We start from the raw sequence: 25455 nt of genomic DNA on the forward strand, positions 1-25455 counted from the left end.
GTAGGTGGGTTGGTGGGTGGGTAGGTGAGTCGGTAAGTGGGTGGATAGGTGAGTGGGTGAGTGGGTGAGTAGGTGAGCGGGTGAGTAGGTGGGTGAGTAGGTGATTGGGTGAGTAGGTGGGTGGGTGAGTAGGTGGCTGGGTGAGTAGGTGGGTGAGTAGGTGAGCAGGTGAGTAGGTGGGTGGGTGAGTAGGTGGCTGGGTGAGTAGGTGGGTGAGCAGGTGGATGGGTGTGTAGGTGAGTGGGTGAGTAGGTGAGTGTGTGAGTGGGTGAGTGGGTGAGTAGGTGAATGGGTGGGTGGGTGAGTAGGTGAGTGGGTGAGTAGGTGAGTGGGTGAGTAGGTGGATAGTTGAGTAGGTGAGCGGGTGAGTAGGTGAGTGGGTGGGTGGGTGAGTAGATGACTGGGTGAGTAGGTGAGTGGGTGAGTAGGTGAGTGGGTGAGTAGGTGAGTGGGTGGGTGAGTAGGTGAGTGGGTGAGTAGGTGAGTGGGTGAGTAGGTGAGTGGGTTGGTGGGTGAGTAGGTGGGTGGGTGAGTGGGTGGGTGGGTGAGTAGGTGAGTGAGTAGGTGAGTAGCGTCATTGGACCGTTATGCTAATAGTCTTGATGGACGATATGCAAATGAGCTGCTCGGTGATTGGTCGCCTCTGTAATGCTATGCTAATTTATCCACGGAATATGCCAATTTCGCCCGGCCAATGAGGAGCGCGGGCGGGTGGGGTGGTGGTGGTGGTGCCCTGTTAATGAGATGTAAACGAGATGCAAATGAGATGCTAATGAGATGTAGATGAGATATGATAATGAGGGTGTTCACTAGCGAATTACGATTTATGAGCATCTACCAATACACAAAGTTACACAAGGTACGCGAATCAACATGCCAACGACATGCCCACGTTCATCGCAGGTTAATGACATGCTAATGATATGTTAAGCGCATGGTAATGTTATGTTAATCGCGCGATAACTTTATCCTCACGATATGTTAACCGTTAATGTAATGATATGCTAATGATATGTTAATCGTATGATAAAGATATGTTAATGTTATTTGCTGGTCGAGACTGCAGTGGTGTTTGAAGTTAATTTATTAGTAATTTATGATAATTTATGATAATTTATGCCACGGATTATGATCTGGCCCGCACTCACTGCTCATGATGTGGGTGATGTTGCTGATGATGATAGGGTAATAAAATCCCTGATGATGATGATGATAGGCTAATAAAATCACTGATGATGATAGGGTAATAAAATCACTGATGATGATAGGGTAATAAAATCACTGATGATGATGATAGAGTAATAAAATCACTGATGATGATAGGGTAATAAAATCACTGATGATAAGGTAATAAAATCACTGATGATGATAGGGTAATAAAATCACTGATGATGATAGGGTAATAAAATCACTGATGATAAGGTAATACAATCACTGATGATGATAGGGTAATAAAATCACTGATGATGATGTTGATGATAGGGTAATAAAATCACTGCTGGTGATGTTGGTGATGTTGCTGATGATGATAGGGTAATAAAATCACTGATGATGATGATGATAGAGTAATAAAATCACTGATGATAGGGTAATAAAATCACTGATGATGATAGGGTAATAAAATCACTGATGATAAGGTACTAAAATCACTGATGATGATAGGGTAATAAAATCACTGATGATGATAGGGTAATAAAATCGCTGATGATAAGGTAATAAAATCACTGATGATGATAGGGTAATAAAATCACTGCTGATGATGTTGATGATAGGGTAATAAAATCACTGCTGATGATGTTGGTGATGTTGCTGATGATGATAGGGTAATACAATCACTGATGATGATAGGGTAATAAAATCACTGATGATAGGGTAATAAAATCACTGATGATGATAGGGTAATAAAATCGCTGATGATAAGGTAATAAAATCACTGATGATGATAGGGTAATAAAATCACTGCTGATGATGTTGATGATAGGGTAATAAAATCACTGCTGATGATGTTGGTGATGTTGCTGATGATGATAGGGTAATACAATCACTGATGATGATAGGGTAATAAAATCACTGATGATAGGGTAATAAAATCACTGATGATGATAGGGTAATAAAATCGCTGATGATAAGGTAATAAAATCACTGATGATGATAGGGTAATAAAATCACTGCTGATGATGTTGATGATAGGGTAATAAAATCACTGCTGATGATGTTGGTGAAGTTGCTGATGATGATAGGGTAATAAAATCACTGATGATGATAGGGTAATAAAATCCCTGCTGATGATGCTGATGATAGGGTAATAAAATCACTGCTGATGATGTTGGTGATGTTGCTGATGATGATAGGGTAATAAAATCACTGATGATGATGTTTGTGATGTTGCTGATGATGATAGGGTAATAAAATCACTGATGATGATGTTTGTGATGTTGCTGATGATGTTGATGATAGGGTAATAAAATCACTGATGATGATTTTGATGCCATGGTAATTATACATCACCATCACCACCACCATCAACACCATCAACACCATCAACACCATCACCACCATCATCACCATCACCCGCACCACCATCATCACCACCACCATCACCACCATTATCACCACCACCATCACCACCACCATCAACACCACCATCAACACCACCATCAACACCATCACCACCATCATCACCACGATCACCACCACTAGCACCACCACCATCATCACCACCATCACCACCATCACCACTACCATCACCACCACTATCATCACCATCACCACCACCATCACCACCATCATCACCACGATCACCACCACCATCACCACCACCATCACAACCACCACCATCACCACCATCACCACCACCATCACCACCACCATCACCACCATCACCACCACCATCACCACAACTAACACAACAACTACCACCACCACCATCACCACCACCATCACCACCATCACCACCACCACCTACACCCTCCCCTCTCACACAACCCTCACCTCTATCGCCCTCTGCTGGCAACTCCCACCAACACCACCACCACCATCACAACTAACAACACCACCATCACCACAACTACCACCAACACCACCACCATCACCACCACCACAACTAACACTAACACAACTACCACCACCACCATCACCACCACCATCACCACCACCACAACAACTAACACAACAACTACCACCACCATCACCACCATCACCACCACCATCATCATCACCATCATCACCACCATCATCACCACCACCATCACCACTACCACCATCACCACCATCATCACCACCACCATCACCACCATCACCACCACCATCACCACCATCATCTCCACCACCATCACCACCACCACAACTATCACCACCATCACCACCACCATCACCACCATCACCACCACCACCTACACCCTCCCCTCTCACACAACCCTCACCTCTATCGCCCTCTGCTGGCAACTCCCACCATCACCACCACCATCACAACTACCACCACAACTAACACTAACACAACTACCACCACTACCATCACCACCATCAACATCACCACCATCACCATCAACATCACCACCACCATCATCATCACTACCACCACCATCACCACCATCACCACCACCATCATCACCACCACCATCATCACCATCACCACCACCACCATCACCACCATCACCATCATCACCACCACCATCATCACCACCATCACCACCACCATCACCACCACCATCACCACCACCACCATCACCACCATCACCATCATCTCCACTACCATCACCACCACCACCATCACCACCACCACCATCACCACCACCACCATCACCACCATCACCACCACCATCACCACCACCATCATCACCACCACCACCATCACCACCACCATCACCACCATCATCATCACCACCACCATCACCACCACCTACACCCTCCCCTCTCACACAACCCTCACCTCTATCGCCCTCTGCTGGCAACTCCCACCAACACCACCCTCACCACCACCATCACCACAACTACCACCACCATCACCACCACAACTACCAACACCACAACAACTAACACTAACACAACTACCACCACCACCATCACCACCACCATCACCACCACCACAACAACTAACACAACAACTACCACCACCATCACCACCATCACCACCACCACCATCACCACCACCATCATCATCACCATCATCACCACCATCATCACCACCACCATCACCACTACCACCATCACCACCATCATCACCACCACCATCACCACCATCACCACCACCACCACCATCACCACCATCATCTCCACCACCATCACCACCACCACAACTATCACCACCACCACCATCACCACCACCATCACCACCATCACCACCACCACCTACACCCTCCCCTCTCACACAACCCTCACCTCTATCGCCCTCTGCTGGCAACTCCCACCATCACCACCACCATCACAACTACCACCACAACTAACACTAACACAACTACCACCACTACCATCACCACCATCAACATCACCACCATCACCATCAACATCACCACCACCATCATCATCACTACCACCACCATCACCACCATCACCACCACCATCATCACCACCACCATCATCACCATCACCACTACCACCATCACCACCATCACCATCATCACCACCACCATCATCACCACCATCACCACCACCATCACCACCACCATCACCACCACCACCACCATCACCACCATCACCATCATCTCCACTACCATCACCACCACCACCACCATCACCACCACCACCATCACCACCACCATCACCACCATCACCACCACCATCACCACCACCATCATCACCACCACCACCATCACCACCACCATCACCACCATCACCACCACCATCATCATCACCACCACCACCATCACCACCACCATCACCACCACCACCACCATCACCCTCCCCTCTCACACAACCCTCACCTCTATCGCCCTCTGCTGGCAACTCCCACCAACACCACCCTCACCACCACCATCACCACAACTACCACCACCATCACCACCACAACTACCAACACCACAACAACTAACACTAACACAACTACCACCACCACCATCACCACCACCATCACCACCACCAACACCACCACAACTAACACTAACACAACAACTACCACCACCATCACCACCATCACCACCACCATCATCATCACCACCATCACCACCATCACCACCACAACTATCACCACCACCACCATCACCACCATCACCAGCACCATCACCACCATCACCACCACCATCAACATCACCACCACCACCACCACCATCACCACCACCATCACAACCACCACCACCATCACCACCATCAACATCACCACCACCATCACCACCATCACCACCACCATCACCACCACCACCATCACCACCACCACCATCACCACCACCATCACCACCACCACCTACACCCTCCCCTCTCACACAACCCTCTCGTCTATCGCCCTCTGCTGGCAACTCCCACCAACACCACTCTCACCACCATCACCACAACTACCACCATCACCACCACAACCACCACCATCACCCCCTCCCCAATCTCCCTCCACGATGTCGAAGCGACACCGGGTTGACATCGGGGACGACTACGCCGCCAACAAAAAGCGTCACGACCGGTGAGTTTGACGTTAAAGGGCGAACAAGACGATAATTAAGACGAGTGAGTGAGTGAGATAATTTAAAACGTTAAAATGTTTAACAGCTCTTGTGCGGGATTTTCACCACGATGGCTGTGGCAACCCGCTAACGTTTATTAATTTAAAAAAACAACTTAGCACGTTTAAACACCGCCGCCGCGATGATTTAATACTGACAGCAAAGCAGTAGTAGTTGTTTTTTAAACAGCGGTTAAGTAGAATTGTAGGTTATTAAGGTGAATGTATTTTTTTCAAATCCACGAAAGCCTGCCTGACTAGGCCTTACAATAAGCCTGGCCCGGGTCAATGCGGCTATTGATTAACATGAATTTAAGACTCGCTGCTGTTGTTATTCTAAGGGGGGTAGCGGTTTGATTTTAAACTTTGCTTTCTTCCTAAGCGATGCTGATGATTCGAGTTATTGTCGCGTTATTAAAGATACTGGCTGAGCTACCCCCTGTGGTTGGTAGGCCCGAAGCCTTACGGCTTGCCTAGCGAGGGGCTACCGGGCAGGGGTGAGGGTTCGGGCGGCAAGGCGAAGCCGCGATGGTGCGGTCGGCTACACGCTAAAAATATATATATTAACGCGACTTTTTTAAAGACTTTGTTTAAGTGTTGCTTTGTAGGCTGTCGAGATGACGACGATGATGAATTTGAGTTGTCGGGTTATAGCGCGCAGAGAAATACGAGATATTGGCCAGCTACCACCTGTGGTTGGTAGGCCCGAAGCCTTACGCCTTGCCTAGCGAGGGGCTACCGGGCAGGGTGAGAGGGTTCGGGCGGCCGGCCCTGGTCTTTGGTGATTCGGCCGACTTAACGTTATGGAGAATTAAGCGTGGCTTTTTAACTTTGTATTGTTTTGTTGCTTTATAACCCGTAGACGATGATGATTATTAGAGTTGGTGTCGGGTTATAGTGCGGAGACAGAAATTAGGTGCGGGGCAAGCCACCCCACTGTGGTTAGTAGGCCCGCAGCCTTACGGTTTTCCTAGCGAGGCGCTACCGGGCAGGGTGAGAGTTCGGGCCGCCGGGCTAAGCCGCGATGATGCGGTCGGCTGACCGCTAGCACCGTTTTTTGTTAACTTAAATTAAAATCGATATTTACCATCGTCTAATCGATAATTGTGCTTTAATAGCCGTTGCTGAAGGGATACATTTATCGTAGATTTCATTAATTCTAAAGTTCGCTTTCTTTTTGAGAGACAGTAGCTGCACGTGGCGTAAGCTCCTTAAGCGTTAACGTTAGAAATTAAAGTTTAAATTAGCACGACTTGGTAAATTAGTGATGGTAGTGGTAGTAGTGGTGTACACAGTGAGTGTGGTAGTGATGGTAGCGGTAGTAGTGGTGTAGACAGTGAGTGTGGTAGTGATGGTAGTGGTGTACACAGTGACTGTGGTAGTGATGGTAGTGGTGGTAGTGGTGGTAGTGGTAGTAGTGGTGTACACAGTGAGTGTGGTAGTGATGGTAGTGGTGTACACAGTGAGTGTGGTAGTGATGGTAGTGATGGTAGTGGTGTACACAGTGAGTGTGGTAGTGATGGTAGTGGTGTACACAGTGAGTGTGGTAGTGATGGTAGTGATGGTAGTGGTGTACACAGTGAGTGTGGTGGTGATGGTAGTGGTGGTAGTGGTGTACACAGTGAGTGTGGTAGTGATGGTAGTGGTGTACACAGTGAGTGTGGTAGTGATGGTAGTGGTGTACACAGTGAGTGTGGTAGTGATGGTAGTGGTGTACACAGTGACTGTGGTAGTGATGGTAGTGGTGGTAGTGGTGTACACAGTGAGTGTGGTAGTGATGGTAGTGGTGGTAGTGGTGTACACAGTGAGTGTGGTAGTGATGGTAGTGGTAGTAGTGGTGTACACAGTGAGTGTGGTAGTGATGGTAGTGGTGTACACAGTGAGTGTGGTAGTGATGGTAGTGGTGTACACAGTGTGGTAGTGATGGTAGTGGTGTACACAGTGAGTGTGGTAGTGATGGTAGTGGTGGTAGTGGTGTACACAGTGAGTGTGGTAGTGATGGTAGTGGTAGTAGTGGTGTACACAGTGAGTGTGGTAGTGATGGTAGCGGTAGTAGTGGTGTACACAGTGAGTGTGGTAGTGATGGTAATGATGGTAGTGGTGTACACAGTGAGTGTGGTAGTGATGGTAGTGGTAGTAGTGGTGTACACAGTGAGTGTGGTAGTGGTGGTAGTGGTGTACACAGTGAGTGTGGTAGTGATGGTAGTGGTAGTAGTGGTGTACACAGTGAGTGTGGTAGTGATGGTAGTGGTGGTAGTGGTGTACACAGTGAGTGTGGTAGTGATGGTAGTGGTGTACACAGTGAGTGTGGTAGTGATGGTAGTGGTAGTAGTGGTGTACACAGTGAGTGTGGTAGTGATGGTAGCGGTAGTAGTGGTGTACACAGTGAGTGTGGTAGTGATGGTAATGATGGTAGTGGTGTACACAGTGAGTGTGGTAGTGATGGTAGTGGTAGTAGTGGTGTACACAGTGAGTGTGGTAGTGGTGGTAGTGGTGTACACAGTGAGTGTGGTAGTGATGGTAGTGGTAGTAGTGGTGTACACAGTGAGTGTGGTAGTGATGGTAGTGGTGGTAGTGGTGTACACAGTGAGTGTGGTAGTGATGGTAGTGGTGTACACAGTGAGTGTGGTAGTGATGGTAGTGGTGTACACAGTGAGTGTGGTAGTGATGGTAGTGATGGTAGTGGTGTACACAGTGAGTGTGGTAGTGATGGTAGTGGTGTACACAGTGAGTGTGGTAGTGGTGGTAGTGGTGTACACAGTGAGTGTGGTAGTGATGGTAGTGGTAGTAGTGGTGTACACAGTGAGTGTGGTAGTGATGGTAGTGGTAGTAGTGGTGTACACAGTGAGTGTGGTAGTGATGGTAGTGGTAGTAGTGGTGTACACAGTGAGTGTGGTAGTGATGGTAGTGGTGTACACAGTGAGTGTGGTAGTGATGGTAGCGGTAGTAGTGGTGTACACAGTGAGTGTGGTAGTGATGGTAGTGGTAGTAGTGGTGTACACAGTGAGTGTGGTAGTGATGGTAGTGGTGTACACAGTGAGTGTGGTAGTGATGGTAGTGGTGTACACAGTGAGTGTGGTAGTGATGGTAGTGGTAGTAGTGGTGTACACAGTGAGTGTGGTAGTGATGGTAGTGGTAGTAGTGGTGTACACAGTGAGTGTGGTAGTGATGGTAGTGGTGTACACAGTGAGTGTGGTAGTGATGGTAGTGGTGTACACAGTGAGTGTGGTAGTGATGGTAGTGATGGTAGTGGTGTACACAGTGAGTGTGGTAGTGATGGTAGTGGTGTACACAGTGAGTGTGGTAGTGGTGGTAGTGGTAGTAGTGGTGTACACAGTGAGTGTGGTAGTGGTGGTAGTGGTGTACACAGTGAGTGTGGTAGTGATGGTAGTGGTAGTAGTGGTGTACACAGTGAGTGTGGTAGTGATGGTAGTGGTAGTAGTGGTGTACACAGTGAGTGTGGTAGTGATGGTAGTGGTAGTAGTGGTGTACACAGTGAGTGTGGTAGTGATGGTAGTGGTAGTAGTGGTGTACACAGTGAGTGTGGTAGTGATGGTAGTGGTGGTAGTGGTGTACACAGTGAGTGTGGTAGTGATGGTAGTGGTGTACACAGTGAGTGTGGTAGTGATGGTAGTGGTGTACACAGTGAGTGTGGTAGTGATGGTAGTGATGGTAGTGGTGTACACAGTGAGTGTGGTAGTGATGGTAGTGGTGTACACAGTGAGTGTGGTAGTGGTGGTAGTGGTAGTAGTGGTGTACACAGTGAGTGTGGTAGTGATGGTAGTGGTAGTAGTGGTGTACACAGTGAGTGTGGTAGTGATGGTAGTGGTGTACACAGTGAGTGTGGTAGTGATGGTAGTGGTAGTAGTGGTGTACACAGTGAGTGTGGTAGTGATGGTAGTGGTGTACACAGTGTGGTAGTGATGGTAGTGGTGTACACAGTGAGTGTGGTAGTGATGGTAGTGGTGTACACAGTGTGGTAGTGATGGTAGTGGTGTACACAGTGAGTGTGGTAGTGATGGTAGTGGTGGTAGTGGTGTACACAGTGAGTGTGGTAGTGATGGTAGTGGTAGTAGTGGTGTACACAGTGAGTGTGGTAGTGATGGTAGCGGTAGTAGTGGTGTACACAGTGAGTGTGGTAGTGATGGTAATGATGGTAGTGGTGTACACAGTGAGTGTGGTAGTGATGGTAGTGGTAGTAGTGGTGTACACAGTGAGTGTGGTAGTGGTGGTAGTGGTGTACACAGTGAGTGTGGTAGTGATGGTAGTGGTAGTAGTGGTGTACACAGTGAGTGTGGTAGTGATGGTAGTGGTGGTAGTGGTGTACACAGTGAGTGTGGTAGTGATGGTAGTGGTGTACACAGTGAGTGTGGTAGTGATGGTAGTGGTGTACACAGTGAGTGTGGTAGTGATGGTAGTGATGGTAGTGGTGTACACAGTGAGTGTGGTAGTGATGGTAGTGGTGTACACAGTGAGTGTGGTAGTGGTGGTAGTGGTAGTAGTGGTGTACACAGTGAGTGTGGTAGTGATGGTAGTGGTAGTAGTGGTGTACACAGTGAGTGTGGTAGTGATGGTAGTGATGGTAGTGGTGTACACAGTGAGTGTGGTAGTGATGGTAGTGGTAGTAGTGGTGTACACAGTGAGTGTGGTAGTGATGGTAGTGGTGTACACAGTGTGGTAGTGATGGTAGTGGTGTACACAGTGAGTGTGGTAGTGATGGTAGTGGTGTACACAGTGTGGTAGTGATGGTAGTGGTGTACACAGTGAGTGTGGTAGTGATGGTAGTGGTGGTAGTGGTGTACACAGTGAGTGTGGTAGTGATGGTAGTGGTAGTAGTGGTGTACACAGTGAGTGTGGTAGTGATGGTAGCGGTAGTAGTGGTGTACACAGTGAGTGTGGTAGTGATGGTAGTGATGGTAGTGGTGTACACAGTGAGTGTGGTAGTGATGGTAGTGGTAGTAGTGGTGTACACAGTGAGTGTGGTAGTGATGGTAGTGGTAGTAGTGGTGTTGACAGTGAGTGTGGTAGTGATGGTAGTGGTGGTAGTGGTGTACACAGTGAGTGTGGTAGTGATGGTAGTGGTGGTAGTGGTGTACACAGTGAGTGTGGTAGTGATGGTAGTGGTGTACACAGTGAGTGTGGTAGTGATGGTAGTGGTGGTAGTGGTGTTGACAGTGAGTGTGGTAGTGATGGTAGTAGTAGTAGTGGTGTACACAGTGAGTGTGGTAGTAATGGTAGTGATGGTAGTGGTGTACACAGTGAGTGTGGTAGTGATGGTAGTGATGGTAGTGGTGTACACAGTGAGTGTGGTAGTGATGGTAGTGGTGGTAGTGGTGTTGACAGTGAGTGTGGTAGTGATGGTAGTGGTAGTAGTGGTGTACACAGTGAGTGTGGTAGTGATGGTAGTGGTGTACACAGTGAGTGTGGTAGTGATGGTAGTGGTAGTAGTGGTGTACACAGTGAGTGTGGTAGTGATGGTAGTGGTGTACACAGTGAGTGTGGTAGTAATGGTAGTGGTGGTAGTGGTGTTGACAGTGAGTGTGGTAGTGATGGTAGTGGTGGTTGTGGTGTACACAGTGAGTGTGGTAGTGAGGGTACCCACCCACCCACTCACCTACCCACTCACTCACCCACCCACTCACCCACCCACTCTCCCACCCACTCACTCACCCACCCACCCACCGACTCACTCACCCACTCACCCACCCACTCACTCACCCACTCACTCACCCACTCACTCACCCACTCACTCACTCACCCACTCACTCACCCACTCACTCACTCACTCACCCACTCACTCACTCACCCACTCACTCACCCACTCACTCACTCCCCCACCCACTCCCCCACCCACTCATCCACCCACTCATCCACCCACTCACTCACTCACCCACCCCACTCACCCACTCACCCACCCACCCACCCACTCACCCACTCACTCACCCACTCACTCACTCACTCACCCACCCACCCACTCACCCACCCACTCACCCACCCACTCACTCACCCACTCACCCACTCATCCACCCACTCACTCACTCACTCACCCACCCACTCACTCACCCACTCACTCACTCACTCCCCCACCCACTCCCCCACCCACTCATCCACCCACTCATCCACCCACTCATCCACCCACTCACTCACTCACCCACCCCACTCACTCACTCCCCTATCCATTCACCCACTCACTCACCCACCCACTCACTCACTCACCCACCCACCCACTCACCCACCCACTCACCCACCCACTCACTCACCCACTCACCCACTCATCCACCCACTCACTCACTCACTCACCCACCCACTCACTCACCCACTCACTCACTCACTCCCCCACCCACTCCCCCACCCACTCATCCACCCACTCATCCACCCACTCATCCACCCACTCACTCACTCACCCACCCCACTCACTCACTCCCCTATCCATTCACCCACTCACTCACCCACCCACTCACTCACTCACCCACCCACCCACTCCCCCACCCACCGACTCACTCACCCACTCACTCACTCCCCTATCCATTCACCCACTCACTCACCCACCCACTCACCCACTCACCCACCCACCCACTCACTCTCCCACTCGTACTCCGCCCACCCCACCCCACCCCAGGGACCGCGGCGACCGCGGCGACCGTGGCGACCGCGGTGACCGCGGCGACCGCGGTGACCGTGGCGACCGTGACCGTGGCGACCGCGGTGACCGTGGCGACCGGGATTCGCACCACCGTGACCGGGAGCGCGATGGCGGCCGGGACGGCGGCCGGGACGGCGGCCGAGACCACCGCTACGGTGGTGGGGGCGGAGGGAACTCCCTCACTCCCGGGGTGACGTCACGCACGGCGTCACACACAGCTGTAGTGACATCACACAGCGTCAAACAGCGTCACACAAGGCCGTAGTGACATCACACAGCGTCACACACGGCGTCACGCACGGCGTCACGCACGGCGTCACACACGGCGTCACACAGGGCCGTAGTGACATCACACAGCGTCACACACGGCGTCACACACAGGGCCGTAGTGACATCACACAGCGTCACACACGGCGTCACGCACGGCGTCACACACGGCGTCACACAGGGCCGTAGTGACATCACACACGGCGTCACACACGGCGTCACACACAGCGTCACACACAGTGTCACACAGGGCCGTAGTGACATCACACAGCGTCACACACGGCGTCACGCACGGCGTCACGCACGGCGTCACGCACGGCGTCACACACGGCGTCACACATGGCGTCACACAGGGCCGTAGTGACATCACACAGCGTCACACACGGCGTCACACACGGCGTCACACACAGCGTCACGCACGGCCGTAGTGACGTCACACACGGCCAAAGTGACGTAACACAGCGTCACACAGGGCCGTAGTGACGTCACACAGCGTCACACACAGCGTCAAACACGGCGTCACACACAGCGTCACACAGGGCCGTAGTGACATCACACACAGCGTCACACAGCGTCACACACAGCGTCACACACGGCGTCACACACAGCGTCACACACAGCGTCACACACAGCGTCACACCACCACACAGCGTCACACACAGCGTCACACACGGCGTCACACACAGCGTCACACACAGCGTCACACCACCACACAGCGTCACACACAGCGTCACACACAGCGTCACACACAGTGTCACACAGGGCCGTAGTGACGTCACACAGCGTCACACACGGCTGTAGTGACATCACACAGCGTCACGCATGGCTGTAGTGACATCACACAGCATCACACACGGCTTTAGTAGCATCACACAGCGTCACACACGGCTGTAGTGACATCACACAGCATCATACACGGCTTTAGTAGCATCACACAGCACTAGTAACTCTGCTGTAGTAGTCTTTGTGTGTGTCTGTGTGTGTGTGTCTGTCTGTCTGTGTGTGTGTCTGTGTGTGTCTGTCTGTGTGTGTGTGTGTAACACTGTGTTTGTGTGTGTCTCTGTGTGTGTCTCTGTGTGTGTCTGTGTGTAACACTGTGTGTGTGTCTGTGTGTGTGTAACACTGTGTGTGTGTAACACTGTGTGTGTGTGTAACACTTGTGTGTGTGTAACACTGTGTGTGTGTAACACTGTGTGTGTAACACTGTGTGTGTGTGTGTAACACTGTGTGTGTGTGTGTAACACTGTGTGTGTGTCTGTCCGTGTGTGTAACACTGTGTGTAACACTGTGTGTGCGTGTAACACTGTGTGTGTGTGTGTAACACTGTGTGTAACACTGTGTGTGCGTGTAACACTGTGTGTGTGTGTGTAACACTGTGTGTGTGTGTAACACTGTGTGTGTGTAACACTGTGTGTGTAACACTGTGTGTGTGTGTGTAACACTGTGTGTGTGTGTGTAACACTGTGTGTGTAACACTGTGTGTGTGTAACACAGTGTGTGTGTAACACTGTGTGTGTGTGTAACACTGTGTGTGTGTGTAACACTGTGTGTGTGTGTAACACTGTGTGTGTGTGTAACACAGTGTGTGTGTGTAACACTGTGTGTGTGTGTAACACTGTGGTGCCAGACGGGCAACTCTGTCGTGGACAGTGCTGTGGGGGGAGATCCAATTGTGATTGGCTCCTCCCCTCATGGCATATGTGTCCACCACAGAGGCTAAACGGGGGCTCTGGACGGGTGCGAGGGGCTGGTAACCCCTCCACCTTCAATTAATTACCATGAAACCACGAGTTAAACTGAAATATGTAACTAATAAGCTTGTGCCGGAGGCCCCGGGGGGCCAGGCGTCTATGACGTCTCCTGGCCAAACCCCAATTGGCGGAGCCAGGAGATTGAATACCTACCCTCGGGGCTACTCCAGAAACAACGAAAAGCCACTACGGGTGGCCACGTGGAATGTTCGAACGCTCACTGCGGAGGAGAGGCTGCCACTCCTCTGTCGGGAGCTGGACCGGTACCGCCTGGATCTATGCGGCATTCAGGAGGTCCGGTGGACCGGCTCTGGCTCCTGCCACCATGAGGGGTGGACAGTCCTCTACTCGGGGCACCAGACTGCCAAACAACAGGGTGTGGCTCTTCTTTTGAACAAAAGAATGAAGGGGGCGTGGGAGCGTGGCGGTGAGGTGTGGGAAGCTGTAAGCCCCAGGCTACTTTGGGCTCGCCTTCCCATCAACCGGAGGCGAGGAATGGTGGTCGTGGTTACTTATGCCCCCACCGAAGATGAACATCCGTGGAGGGATGCAGGCAAAGCCGATGAGTCAGATGCCTTCTATGATCTCCTGTCACAGGTGCTGGCTAAAGTGGCCCCTCGGGATAGAGTCATCATGTTGGGTGACTTCAATGCCCGAGTTGGTCATGATACTGGCACCTGGTCTGGAGTGATTGGAGGGCATGGGCCAGATCAGCTCAATAACAACGGTAGGAGGCTGCTAGATTTTTGTGCAGCCCATGGGCTTGTAATTACCAACACGCTGTTCCGGCATCGGCGCATCCACACAACATCATGGATGCATGCCGGGTCCAAGCAAGAACATCTGCTGGACTACATAGTGACGGACCAGCGAATGCGAGCCCATGTCCTTGACACCAGGACCTACCGTGGAGCTGATCTGCCCTCTGACCATCGACTAGTCATCTGTAAGATGCGCCTGCCATTCTTCCACTCCGGTGGTGGGTGTACACCCAGGACCCCATTCCAACATAAAGTGGCCTGGTCTCAGTTATCTGATGAAAGTTGCAAGCGAGAATTTCATCATCGCTTGCGGCTGGGATTGGCATCGTCCCCGACTCCTCCTGATGTCGAGGGCAAATGGGCGAGGTTTAGGAGTGACTCATGCAGCTGCAATGGCTGCTTTGGGTACGCGGTCCAGACCTCCCCAGAGACCCTGGCTGACAGAGGAGGTGTTCAGGATGGTTGAGAAAAAGCGACAGGCCCACTGCCATCGGCTACAGAATCCCACGTCAGAGAATGAGGAGGCTTACCGCAGCCTTCGCTCGGAGGTTCAGAGAGCCGTGAGGCGCTGCAAGGATGGGTGGTGGTCGCGGGTTGCTGAGGAGATGGAGTCTGCCTCAGTGGCCCGTGATCACAAATCTCTATTTAACTCCATCAAAAAAGTAACCTGCAGCGCCACACCTATTACCATCATTAGGGGAAAAAACGGTGATCCAATCTCCGACCCCCAGGAACAGGTTTGCAGATTTGCTGAGCATTTCTGAGGTCCTGGGGGAAGGAAAATCCCTCAGCCAGGAAAACATCGTGGCACAAAGTGAGGATGACCCTGCTGAGGCTGCGGTGCCTCAAATATTGGAAGAAGTCACCCCCTGTGAGTGGCTGGCTGAGGTGCCATCTGTTGAGGAAGTACTGAAGGCGATCCGGAGTCTGAGACCAGGAAAGGCAGCAGGCAGAGATGATCTCCCAAGCGAAATGCTGAGGGAGGGTGGCGTTTGTGCACAGACTGCCCTATATGACATCATAACAACAGTCTGGACCACTGGACGGGTTCCGCAGGATTGGAAGGATGCCCTGGTGGTCCCCCTTTTTAAGAAGGGGGACCGCACAGACTGTAACAACTACAGGGGCATCTCACTCCTCAGTGTGCCGGGAAAGGTCCTGGCAAGGATTATTCAGCATTGCCTTGCCAGGCACGCTGAGGAGAGGCTTGCGGAGCCCCAATGCGGTTTCAGGAAAGGGCGGTCCTGCACAGGTGCCATATTTTCTGTCCGTCTGCTACAGCAGAGGTGTAGGGAATTCCAACAAGACCTACATCTCTGCTTTATTGACCTGGTCAAGGCCTATGATACCATCAGTAGGCCTGGGCTCTGGGTCGTTCTTCGTGCTTTTGGAGTACCTGACCCTATGCTCACGATCATTAAGGACCTTCATGATGGTGAGCGGGCCCGGGTAAAACTACGTGGCCGGGAGTCAGAGCCATTCCCTGTACACCTTGGGGTGCGACAGGGATGTCCTCTGGCTCCCACATTATTTAACATCTATTTTGACCACGTAGTTCGTGAAGCCTTCAATAGCTGTATCGGGGGAATCTCCACATGGTACAGATATAATGGGAGGCTGATCGATGCCCGGGTGCGGTCAAGGGATGGCTCCCTATTGCTCAACCACGTTATGTATGCTGATGATTTGGTAATAGCTGCTCAGTCAGAGGAGGAGTTGGAGACGCTGCTGCTGAGACTGGAGCGTGCCACTAAGAGGTGGGGCCTTACCATCAGCCCCACCAAAACTAAGCACCTGCCTGGGTATTTTGTGCCATCGGACACTCCACCCCCACAACTCCCAATCGGTGATGGGGCAGTTGTGGAGAGAGTGGAGAGTTTCCCATACCTGGGCAGTGTGCTTATGACTGGCTCCAGTTTAACAGCAGAGGTCTCACTCCGAATCAGTCGAGCGGCAATATCTTTTCATCGGTTGCGTAACGCTGTGTGGAAGCTACCTGGTCTGTCGCTCCGCACTAAGCTTCAGGTCTTCTCGGCCACGGTCATTCCCTTCCTTCTCTACGCTTGCAAAACGTGGACCCCCCTAATGGAACATCTTCGCCGGTTAGAAACATTTAGGCTGGCCTGCCTACGATCCATCCTGGGTTTAACCAGACTGGATTGTGTGAGGAGCTCACAAATCCTTGAAAGATCTGAGCAGGGTCCCATCGGTGAGCTCCTCCGGCAGGCAAGGCTGCGATGGCTGGGTCATGTAGCCCGCATGCCCAGCCACCGCATGCCGAAACAGCTTTTGTTTGGCCGGATTGAGGGGGCTAAGCGGGCGCGGCACGGGCTAGAGAAGAGATGGAGTGATGTGGTACAGGAGGACGTGGAGCTGAGTGGACTTGCCGATGACTGGTACCAGCGGTGTCAGGATCGGCCTCTGTGGAGGAGGCTCGTGAAGGATGCTACTGGGCAGTTGGAGGCAGTCGCCCTCCAACAACAGCGGAGGGCGGAGGAGCGACGCTCAGAACAATGAGCGGAGCGCCGGGTGGCTAAAGCACAGCAGGTTGGCACAGTAGGGGGCACAGGTGGTGCATCAGCCACTCATCTCAGTCAGTCGACCCGTGGCACCTGCTGGGTCTGCCCAGTGACCTCCTGCCAGCGGGCGTTCGACACTTCACGTGGCCTCAGGGTGCACATAGCCTGGCACAAGCGTCGTGGTGACGTCACCGCCACTTAGTGGCGAATGGCGGTTGTTGTTGTTGTTGTGTGTAACACTGTGTGTGTGTGTAACACTGTGTGTGTGTAACACTGTGTGTGTGTAACACTGTGTGTGTGTAACACTGTGTGTGTGTGTGTAACACTGTGTGTGTGTGTGTGTAACACTGTGTGTGTGTGTAACACTGTGTGTAACACTGTATGTAACACTGTGTAACACTGTGTGTGTGTGTAACACTGTGTGTGTGTGTGTAACACTGTGTGTGTGTGTGTGTAACACTGTGTGTGTGGGTGTAACACTGTGTGTGTGTGTGTGTAACACTGTGTGTGTGTGTGTAACACTGTGTGTGTGTGTGTAACACTGTGTGTGTAACACTGTGTGTGTGTGTAACACTGTGTGTGTGTGTAACACTGTGTGTGTGTGTAACACTGTGTGTGTGTGTAACACTGTGTGTGTGTGTAACACTGTGTGTGTGTGTAACACTGTGTGTGTGTGTGTGTAACACTGTGTGTGTGTGTGTGTAACACTGTGTGTGTAACACTGTGTGTGTAACACTGTGTGTGTGTGTGTAACACAGTGTATGTAACACTGTGTGTAACACACTGTGTGTGTAACACACTGTGTGTGTAACACTGTGTGTGTGTGTGTAACACTGTGTGTGTGTGTGTAACACTGTGTGTGTGTGTAACACTGTGTGTGTGTAACACTGTGTGTGTGTGTGTGTGTAACACTGTGTGTGTGTGTGTAACACTGTGTGTGTGTAACACTGTGTGTGTGTAACACTGTGTGTGTGTGTGTAACACTGTGTGTGTGTGTAACACTGTGTGTGTGTAACACTGTGTGTGTGTGTAACACTGTGTGTGTGTGTAACACACTGTGTGTGTAACACTGTGTGTGTGTGTAACACTGTGTGTGTGTAACACTGTGTGTGTGTGTAACACTGTGTGTGTGTAACACTGTGTGTGTGTGTAACACTGTGTGTGTGTGTAACACTGTGTGTGTGTAACACTGTGTGTGTGTGTGTAACACTGTGTGTGTGTGTAACACTGTGTGTGTGTGTAACACTGTGTGTGTGTGTAACACTGTGTGTGTGTAACACTGTGTGTGTGTGTAACACTGTGTGTGTGTAACACTGTGTGTGTGTGTAACACTGTGTGTGTGTAACACTGTGTGTGTGTGTAACACTGTGTGTGTGTGTAACACTGTGTGTGTGTGTGTAACACTGTGTGTGTGTGTGTAACACTGTGTGTGTGTATAACACTGTGTGTGTGTGTAACACTGTGTGTGTGTAACACTGTGTGTGTGTGTGTGTGTAACACTGTGTGTGTGTATAACACTGTGTGTGTGTGTAACACTGTGTGTGTGTATAACACTGTGTGTGTGTGTAACACTGTGTGTGTGTAACACTGTGTAACACAGTGTATGTAACACTGTGTAACACTGTGTGTGTGTGTGTGTAACACCACCACCACCACCACCCCCCAAGGTGTTTCCCGCCACGCTGGGCCTCCCTCCCGGCCTGGGCGCCAGTGGCTTCTCTGGGGGTCTCGTCCCGCCCTTGCGGTCCCCCCAGGGCCTCACCCTGAACCCCTTCACCGGCCTGCCCTACACCCCCCGCTACTACGAGATCCTGAAGAAGCGCGTCGCTCTGCCCGTCTGGGAGTACCGAGAGCGCTTCATGCTCACGCTGGAAAAGCACCAGCAGATGGTGCTGGTGGGAGAGACTGGGTCGGGGAAGACTACACAGGTGGGTGGGTGGGTGAGTGGGTGGGTGGGTGAACGAGTGGGTGGGTGAGTGAGTGGGTGGGTGAGTGAGTGGGTGAGTGGGTGAGTGAGTGAGTGGGTGAGTGGTAAGGAACGCTTCATGCTCACGCTGGAAAAGCACCAGCAGATGGTGCTGGTGGGAGAGACTGGGTCGGGGAAGACTACACAGGTGGGTGGGTGGGTGAGTGGGTGAGTGAGTGGGTGGGTGGGTGAGTGAACGAGTGGGTGAGTGGGTGGGTGGGTTAGTGAGTGGGTGAGTGAGTGGGTGGGTGGGTGAGTGAGTGAGTGGGTGGGTGGGTGAACGAGTGGGTGGGTGGGTGGGTGGGTGAGTGAGTGAGTGGGTGAGTGAGTGGGTGAGTGGGTGAACGAGTGGGTGAGTGAGTGAGTGGGTGGGTGGGTGAGTGAGTGGGTGAGTGGGTGAGTGAGTGAGTGGGTGGGTGGGTGAGTGAGTGAGTGGGTGGGTGGGTGGGTGAACGAGTGGGTGAGTGAGTGGGTGGGTGGGTGGGTGAGTGGGTGGGTGGGTGAGTGGGTGGGTGGGTGAGTGGGTGAGTGAGCGGGTGAGTGAGCGGGTGAGTGGGCGAGTGAGTGAGTGGGTGAGTGAGCGAGTGAGTGGGTGAGTGAGTGAGTGGGTGAGTGAGTGAGTGAGTGGGTGACTGGGTGAGTGAGTGAGTGGGTGGGTGAGTGAACGAGTGAGTGGGTGAGTGGGTGGGTGGGTGAGTGAGTGAGTGAGTGGGTGGGTGAGTGAGTGGGTGAGTGGTAAGGAACGCTTCATGCTCACGCTGGAAAAGCACCAGCAGATGGTGCTGGTGGGAGAGACTGGGTCGGGGAAGACTACACAGGTGGGTGGGTGGGTGGGCAGGTGGGTGGGTGGGTGGGTGAGTGAGTGGGTGGGTGGGTGGGTGGGTGAGTGGGTGGGTTAGTAAGTGGGTGAGTGAACGAGTGGGTGGGTGAACGAGTGGGTTAGTGAGTGAGTGAGTGGGTGAGTGGTAAGGAACGCTTCATGCTCACGCTGGAGAAGCACCAGCAGATGGTGCTGGTGGGAGAGACTGGGTCGGGGAAGACTACACAGGTGGGTGAACGAGTGGGTGGGTGAGTGGGTGAGTGAGTGGGTGGGTGGGTGGGTGAGTGAGTGGGTGGGTGGGTGGGTGAGTGGGTGGGTGGGTGAACGAGTGGGTGGGTGAGTGAGTGGGTGGGTGAGTGGGTGGGTGGGTGAACGAGTGGGTGAGTGAACGAGTGGGTGGGTGAGTGAGTGGGTGGGTTAGTGAGTGGGTGAGTGAACGAGTGGGTGGGTGAACGAGTGGGTGAGTGAGTGGGTGGGTGAGTGAGTGGGTGGGTTAGTCAGTGGGTGAGTGAGTGAGTGGGTGGGTGAGTGAACGAGTGGATGGGTGAGTGAGTGAACGAGTGGGTGGGTGAACGAGTGGGTGGGTGAGTGAGTGGGTGGGTTAGTGAGTGGGTGAGTGAACGAGTGGGTGGGTGAACGAGTGGGTGAGTGAGTGGGTGGGTGGGTTAGTGAATGGGTGAGTGAACGAGTGGGTGGGTGAACGAGTGGGTGGGTGAACGAGTGGGTGGGTGAGTGAGTGGGTGGGTTAGTGAGTGGGTGAGTGAACGAGTGGGTGGGTGAACGAGTGGGTGAGTGAGTGGGTGGGTTAGTGAGTGGGTGAGTGAACGAGTGGGTGGGTGAACGAGTGGGTGGGTGAGTGAGTGGGTGGGTTAGTGAGTGGGTGAGTGAACGAGTGGGTGGGTGAACGAGTGGGTGGGTGAGTGGGTGGGTTAGTGAGTGGGTGAGTGAACGAGTGGGTGGGTGAACGAGTGGGTGAGTGAGTGGGTGGGTTAGTGAGTGGGTGAGTGAGTGAGTGGGTGGGTGGGTGAGTGAACGAGTGGGTGGGTGAGTGAGTGAACGAGTGGGTGGGTGAACGAGTGGGTGAGTGAGTGAGTGGGTGGGTTAGTGAGTGGGTGAGTGAGTGAGTGGGTGAGTGAGTGAGTGGGTGAGTGGGTGAGTGGGTGGGTGAGTGAGTGGGTGAGTGAGTGGGTGAGTGGTAAGGAACGCTTCATGCTCACGCTGGAGAAGCACCAGCAGATGGTGCTGGTGGGAGAGACTGGGTCGGGGAAGACTACACAGGTGGGTGGGTGGGTGGGCGGGTGGGTGGGTGAGTGAGTGGGTGGGTGGGTGGGTGAACGAGTGGGTGGGTGAACGAGTGGGTGAGTGGGTGGGTGGGTGAGTGAGTGAACGAGTGGGTGGGTGAGTGAGTGGGTGGGTGAACGAGTGGGTGGGTGAACGAGTGGGTGAGTGAGTGGGTGGGTGAGTGAGTGGGTGGGTTAGTGAGTGGGTGAGTGAGTGAGTGGGTGGGTGGGTGAGTGAACGAGTGGGTGGGTGAGTGAGTGAACGAGTGGGTGGGTGAGTGAGTGAACGAGTGGGTGGGTGAACGAGTGGGTGAGTGAGTGAGTGGGTGGGTTAGTGAGTGGGTGAGTGAGTGAGTGGGTGAGTGAGTGAGTGGGTGAGTGGGTGAGTGGGTGAGTGGGTGGGTGAGTGAGTGGGTGAGTGAGTGGGTGAGTGAGTGAACGCGTGGGTGAGTGAGTGGGTGAGTGGTAAGGAACGCTTCATGCTCACGCTGGAAAAGCACCAGCAGATGGTGCTGGTGGGAGAGACTGGGTCGGGGAAGACTACACAGGTGGGTGGGTGGGTGGGTGAACGAGTGGGTGGGTGAACGAGTGGGTGAGTGAGTGGGTGGGTTAGTGAGTGGGTGAGTGAGTGAGTGGGTGGGTGGGTGGGTGAGTGAACGAGTGGGTGGGTGAACGAGTGGGTGAGTGGGTGAGTGAGTGGGTGAGTGAGTGAGTGGGTGGGTGGGTGAGTGAGTGAGTGAGTGGGTGGGTGAGTGGGTGGGTGGGTGAGTGAGTGGGTGGGTTAGTGAGTGGGTGAGTGAGTGGGTGGGTGGGTGGGTGAACGAGTGGGTGAGTAAGTGAGTGGGTGAGTGAGTGAGTGGGTGAGTGGTAAGGAGCGCTTCATGCTCACGCTGGAAAAGCACCAGCAGATGGTGCTGGTGGGAGAGACTGGGTCGGGGAAGACTACACAGGTGGGTGGGTGGGTGAGTGAACGAGTGGGTGAGTGGGTGAGTGAGTGAGTGGATGAGTGAGTGGGTGAGTGAGTGAGTGGGTGAGTTGGTGGGTGAGTGAGTGGGTGAGTTGGTGGGTGAGTGAGTGGGTGGGTGGGTCAGTGGGTGGGTGAGTGAGTGAGTGAGTGGGTGGGTGAGTTGGTGGGTGAGTGAGTGGGTGGGTGGGTGAGTGAGTGAGTGGGTGAGTGGGTGGGTGGGTGGGTCAGTGGGTGGGTGAGTGAGTGAGTGAGTGGGTGTGTGAGTGGGTGAGTGGGTGAACGAGTGAGTGAGTGGGTGTGTGAGTGGGTGAGCGGGTTGGTGGGTGAGCGAGTGGCTGGGTGGGTGGGTTGGTGGGTCGGCTGGTGAGTGAGTGACTGTCTGACTCACTGACTGACTAACTCACTCACTGACTCACTGACTGACTGACTCACTGACTGACTGACTGACTCACTGTCTGACCGACTGACCGACTGACCCACTGACCCACTGACCCACCGACCGTCCCACTCTCTCTCCTCCCCCCCCCACAGATCCCGCAGTGGTGCGTTGACTTTGTCCGTGCGGCTGCTGCGAACGCAGCTGCGAGCGGGCCCGGTGGGGCCGGCCTGGTGCGTCGTGGTGTGGCCTGCACCCAGCCCCGCCGCGTGGCCGCGATGAGCGTGGCCCAGCGCGTAGCGGACGAGATGGACGTGGCGCTGGGCCAGGAGGTCGGGTTCTCGATTCGCTTCGAGGACTGTAGCAGTCCCAAGACTGTGCTCAAGTGAGTGGTGTGGGTGGGTGTGGGTGGAGTGAGTGGGTGGGTGGGTGAGTGGGTGGGTGAGTGAGTGAGTGGGTGAGTGAGTGGGTGGGTGGAGTGAGTGGTGGGTGGAGTGGGTGGGTGGTGGTGGGTGGAGTGTGGCTGCGATGAGCGTGGCCCAGCGTGTGATGGACGAGATGGACGTGGCGCTGGGCCAGGAGGTCGGGTTCTTGATTCGCTTCGAGGACTGTAGCAGTCCCAAGACTGTGCTCAAGTGAGTGGTGTGGGTGGGTGGGTAAGTGGGTGGGTGAGTGGGTGGTGGGTGGAGTGGGTGGGTGGGTGGGTGAGAGAGTGAGTGGGTGGGTGAGTGGGTGGGTGGGTGAGTGGGTGAGTGGGTGAGTGGGTGGGTGAGTGAGTGAGTGGAGTGGGTGGGTGAGTGAGTGGGTGGGTGAGTGGGTGAGTGAGTGAGTGGAGTGGGTGGGTGAGTGAGTGGGTGAGTGAGTGGTTGAGTGAGTGAGTGGGTGAGTGAGTGGGTGGGTGAGTGGGTGAGTGAGTGAGTGGATGAGTGAGTGGGTGGTGAGTGAGTGAGTGGGTGGAGTGGGTGGTGGGTGGGTGGGTGGGTGGTGGTGGGTGGAGTGTGGCCGCGATGAGCGTGGCCCAGCGTGTGATGGACGAGATGGACGTGGCGCTGGGCCAGGAGGTCGGGTTCTCGATTCGCTTCGAGGACTGTAGCAGTCCCAAGACTGTGCTCAAGTGAGTGGTGTGGGTGGGTGTGGGTGGAGTGAGTGGGTGGGTGGGTGAGTGGGTGGGTGAGTGAGTGAGTGGGTGAGTGAGTGGGTGGGTGGAGTGAGTGGTGGGTGGAGTGGGTGGGTGGTGGTGGGTGGAGTGTGGCTGCGATGAGCGTGGCCCAGCGTGTGATGGACGAGATGGACGTGGCGCTGGGCCAGGAGGTCGGGTTCTTGATTCGCTTCGAGGACTGTAGCAGTCCCAAGACTGTGCTCAAGTGAGTGGTGTGGGTGGGTGGGTAAGTGGGTGGGTGAGTGGGTGGTGGGTGGAGTGGGTGGGTGGGTGGGTGAGAGAGTGAGTGGGTGGGTGAGTGGGTGGGTGGGTGAGTGGGTGAGTGGGTGGGTGAGTGAGTGAGTGGAGTGGGTGGGTGAGTGAGTGGGTGGGTGAGTGGGTGAGTGAGTGAGTGGAGTGGGTGGGTGAGTGAGTGGGTGAGTGAGTGGTTGAGTGAGTGAGTGGGTGAGTGAGTGGGTGGGTGAGTGGGTGAGTGAGTGAGTGGATGAGTGAGTGGGTGGTGAGTGAGTGAGTGGGTGGAGTGGGTGGTGGGTGGGTGGGTGGGTGGTGGTGGGTGGAGTGTGGCCGCGATGAGCGTGGCCCAGCGTGTGATGGACGAGATGGACGTGGCGCTGGGCCAGGAGGTCGGGTTCTCGATTCGCTTCGAGGACTGTAGCAGTCCCAAGACTGTGCTCAAGTGAGTGGTGTGGGTGGGTGTGTGGGTGGGTGTGTGGGTGGGTGAGTGGGTGGGTGAGTGAGTGAGTGAGTGGTGTGGGTGGGTGTGGTGTGGGTGGTGTGGGTGGCGTGGGTGGTGTGGAAGGTGTGGGTGGTTGAGTGAGAGGGTGAGAGGGTGGGTGAGTGAGTGAGTGGATGGGTGGGTGGAGTGGGTGGGTGAGTGGGTGTGGGGGTGTCTGTGTGTGACACTGTGTGTGTGTGACACTGTGTGTGTGTCTGTCACTGTGTGTGTGTGAAACTGTGTCTGTCACTGTGTGTGTGTGTACACTGTGTGTGTGTGTACACTGTGTCTGTGTGTGACACTGTGTGTGTGTGAAACTGTGTCTGTCACTGTGTGTGTGTGAAACTGTGTGTGTGTGTACACTGTGTCTGTGTGTGACACTGTGTGTGTGACACTGTGTGTGTGACACTGTGTGTGTAACACTGTGACACTGTGTGTGACACTGTGTGTTTGTAACACTGTGTGTCACACTGTGTGTGACACTGTGTGACACACAGTGTGACACACACAGTGTGTGTGACACTGTGTGTGTGACACTGTGTGTGTCACACTGTGTAACACTGTGTGTAACACTGTGTGTACTACAC

General features: G+C 53.3%; 1 protein-coding gene and 1 long non-coding RNA gene across 4 annotated transcripts in view; both read left to right on the plus strand.

The window, feature by feature from the left end:
- The first annotated feature begins 522 nt into the window (after positions 1–522).
- On the plus strand, positions 523–2480 carry LOC142908397 (uncharacterized). 3 transcript variants are annotated; one of them, XR_012931733.1, is made up of 3 exons: positions 523–1185; positions 1348–1533; positions 1638–2480. It is a non-coding gene; the product is annotated as an uncharacterized LOC142908397 (long non-coding RNA). The 3 variants fall into 3 exon arrangements; XR_012931732.1 differs by lacking the exon at positions 523–1185 and having other exon boundaries at positions 1193–1533; XR_012931734.1 differs by lacking the exon at positions 523–1185 and having other exon boundaries at positions 1193–1483.
- Positions 2481–5449: 2969 nt separating this feature from the next.
- LOC142908398 (putative pre-mRNA-splicing factor ATP-dependent RNA helicase PRP1) overlaps positions 5450–25455 on the plus strand; it is an 84882-nt gene continuing 64876 nt past the window's right edge. Inside the window, exons 1-4 of the mRNA XM_076059006.1 lie at positions 5450–5605; positions 12264–12477; positions 19253–19513; positions 23150–23379. Of these exons, the coding sequence (XP_075915121.1) occupies positions 5541–5605; positions 12264–12477; positions 19253–19513; positions 23150–23379 (770 nt within the window). The 5' untranslated portion in view covers positions 5450–5540. The remainder of the gene's footprint in view (positions 5606–12263; positions 12478–19252; positions 19514–23149; positions 23380–25455) is intronic.

Source organism: Petromyzon marinus (genome assembly GCF_048934315.1).
Source record: "Petromyzon marinus isolate PM22_M1 ecotype Great Lakes invasive population chromosome 83 unlocalized genomic scaffold, UKy_Petmar_22M1.pri1.0 chr83_unloc.4, whole genome shotgun sequence".
Taxonomy (NCBI): Eukaryota; Metazoa; Chordata; class Hyperoartia; order Petromyzontiformes; family Petromyzontidae; genus Petromyzon; species Petromyzon marinus.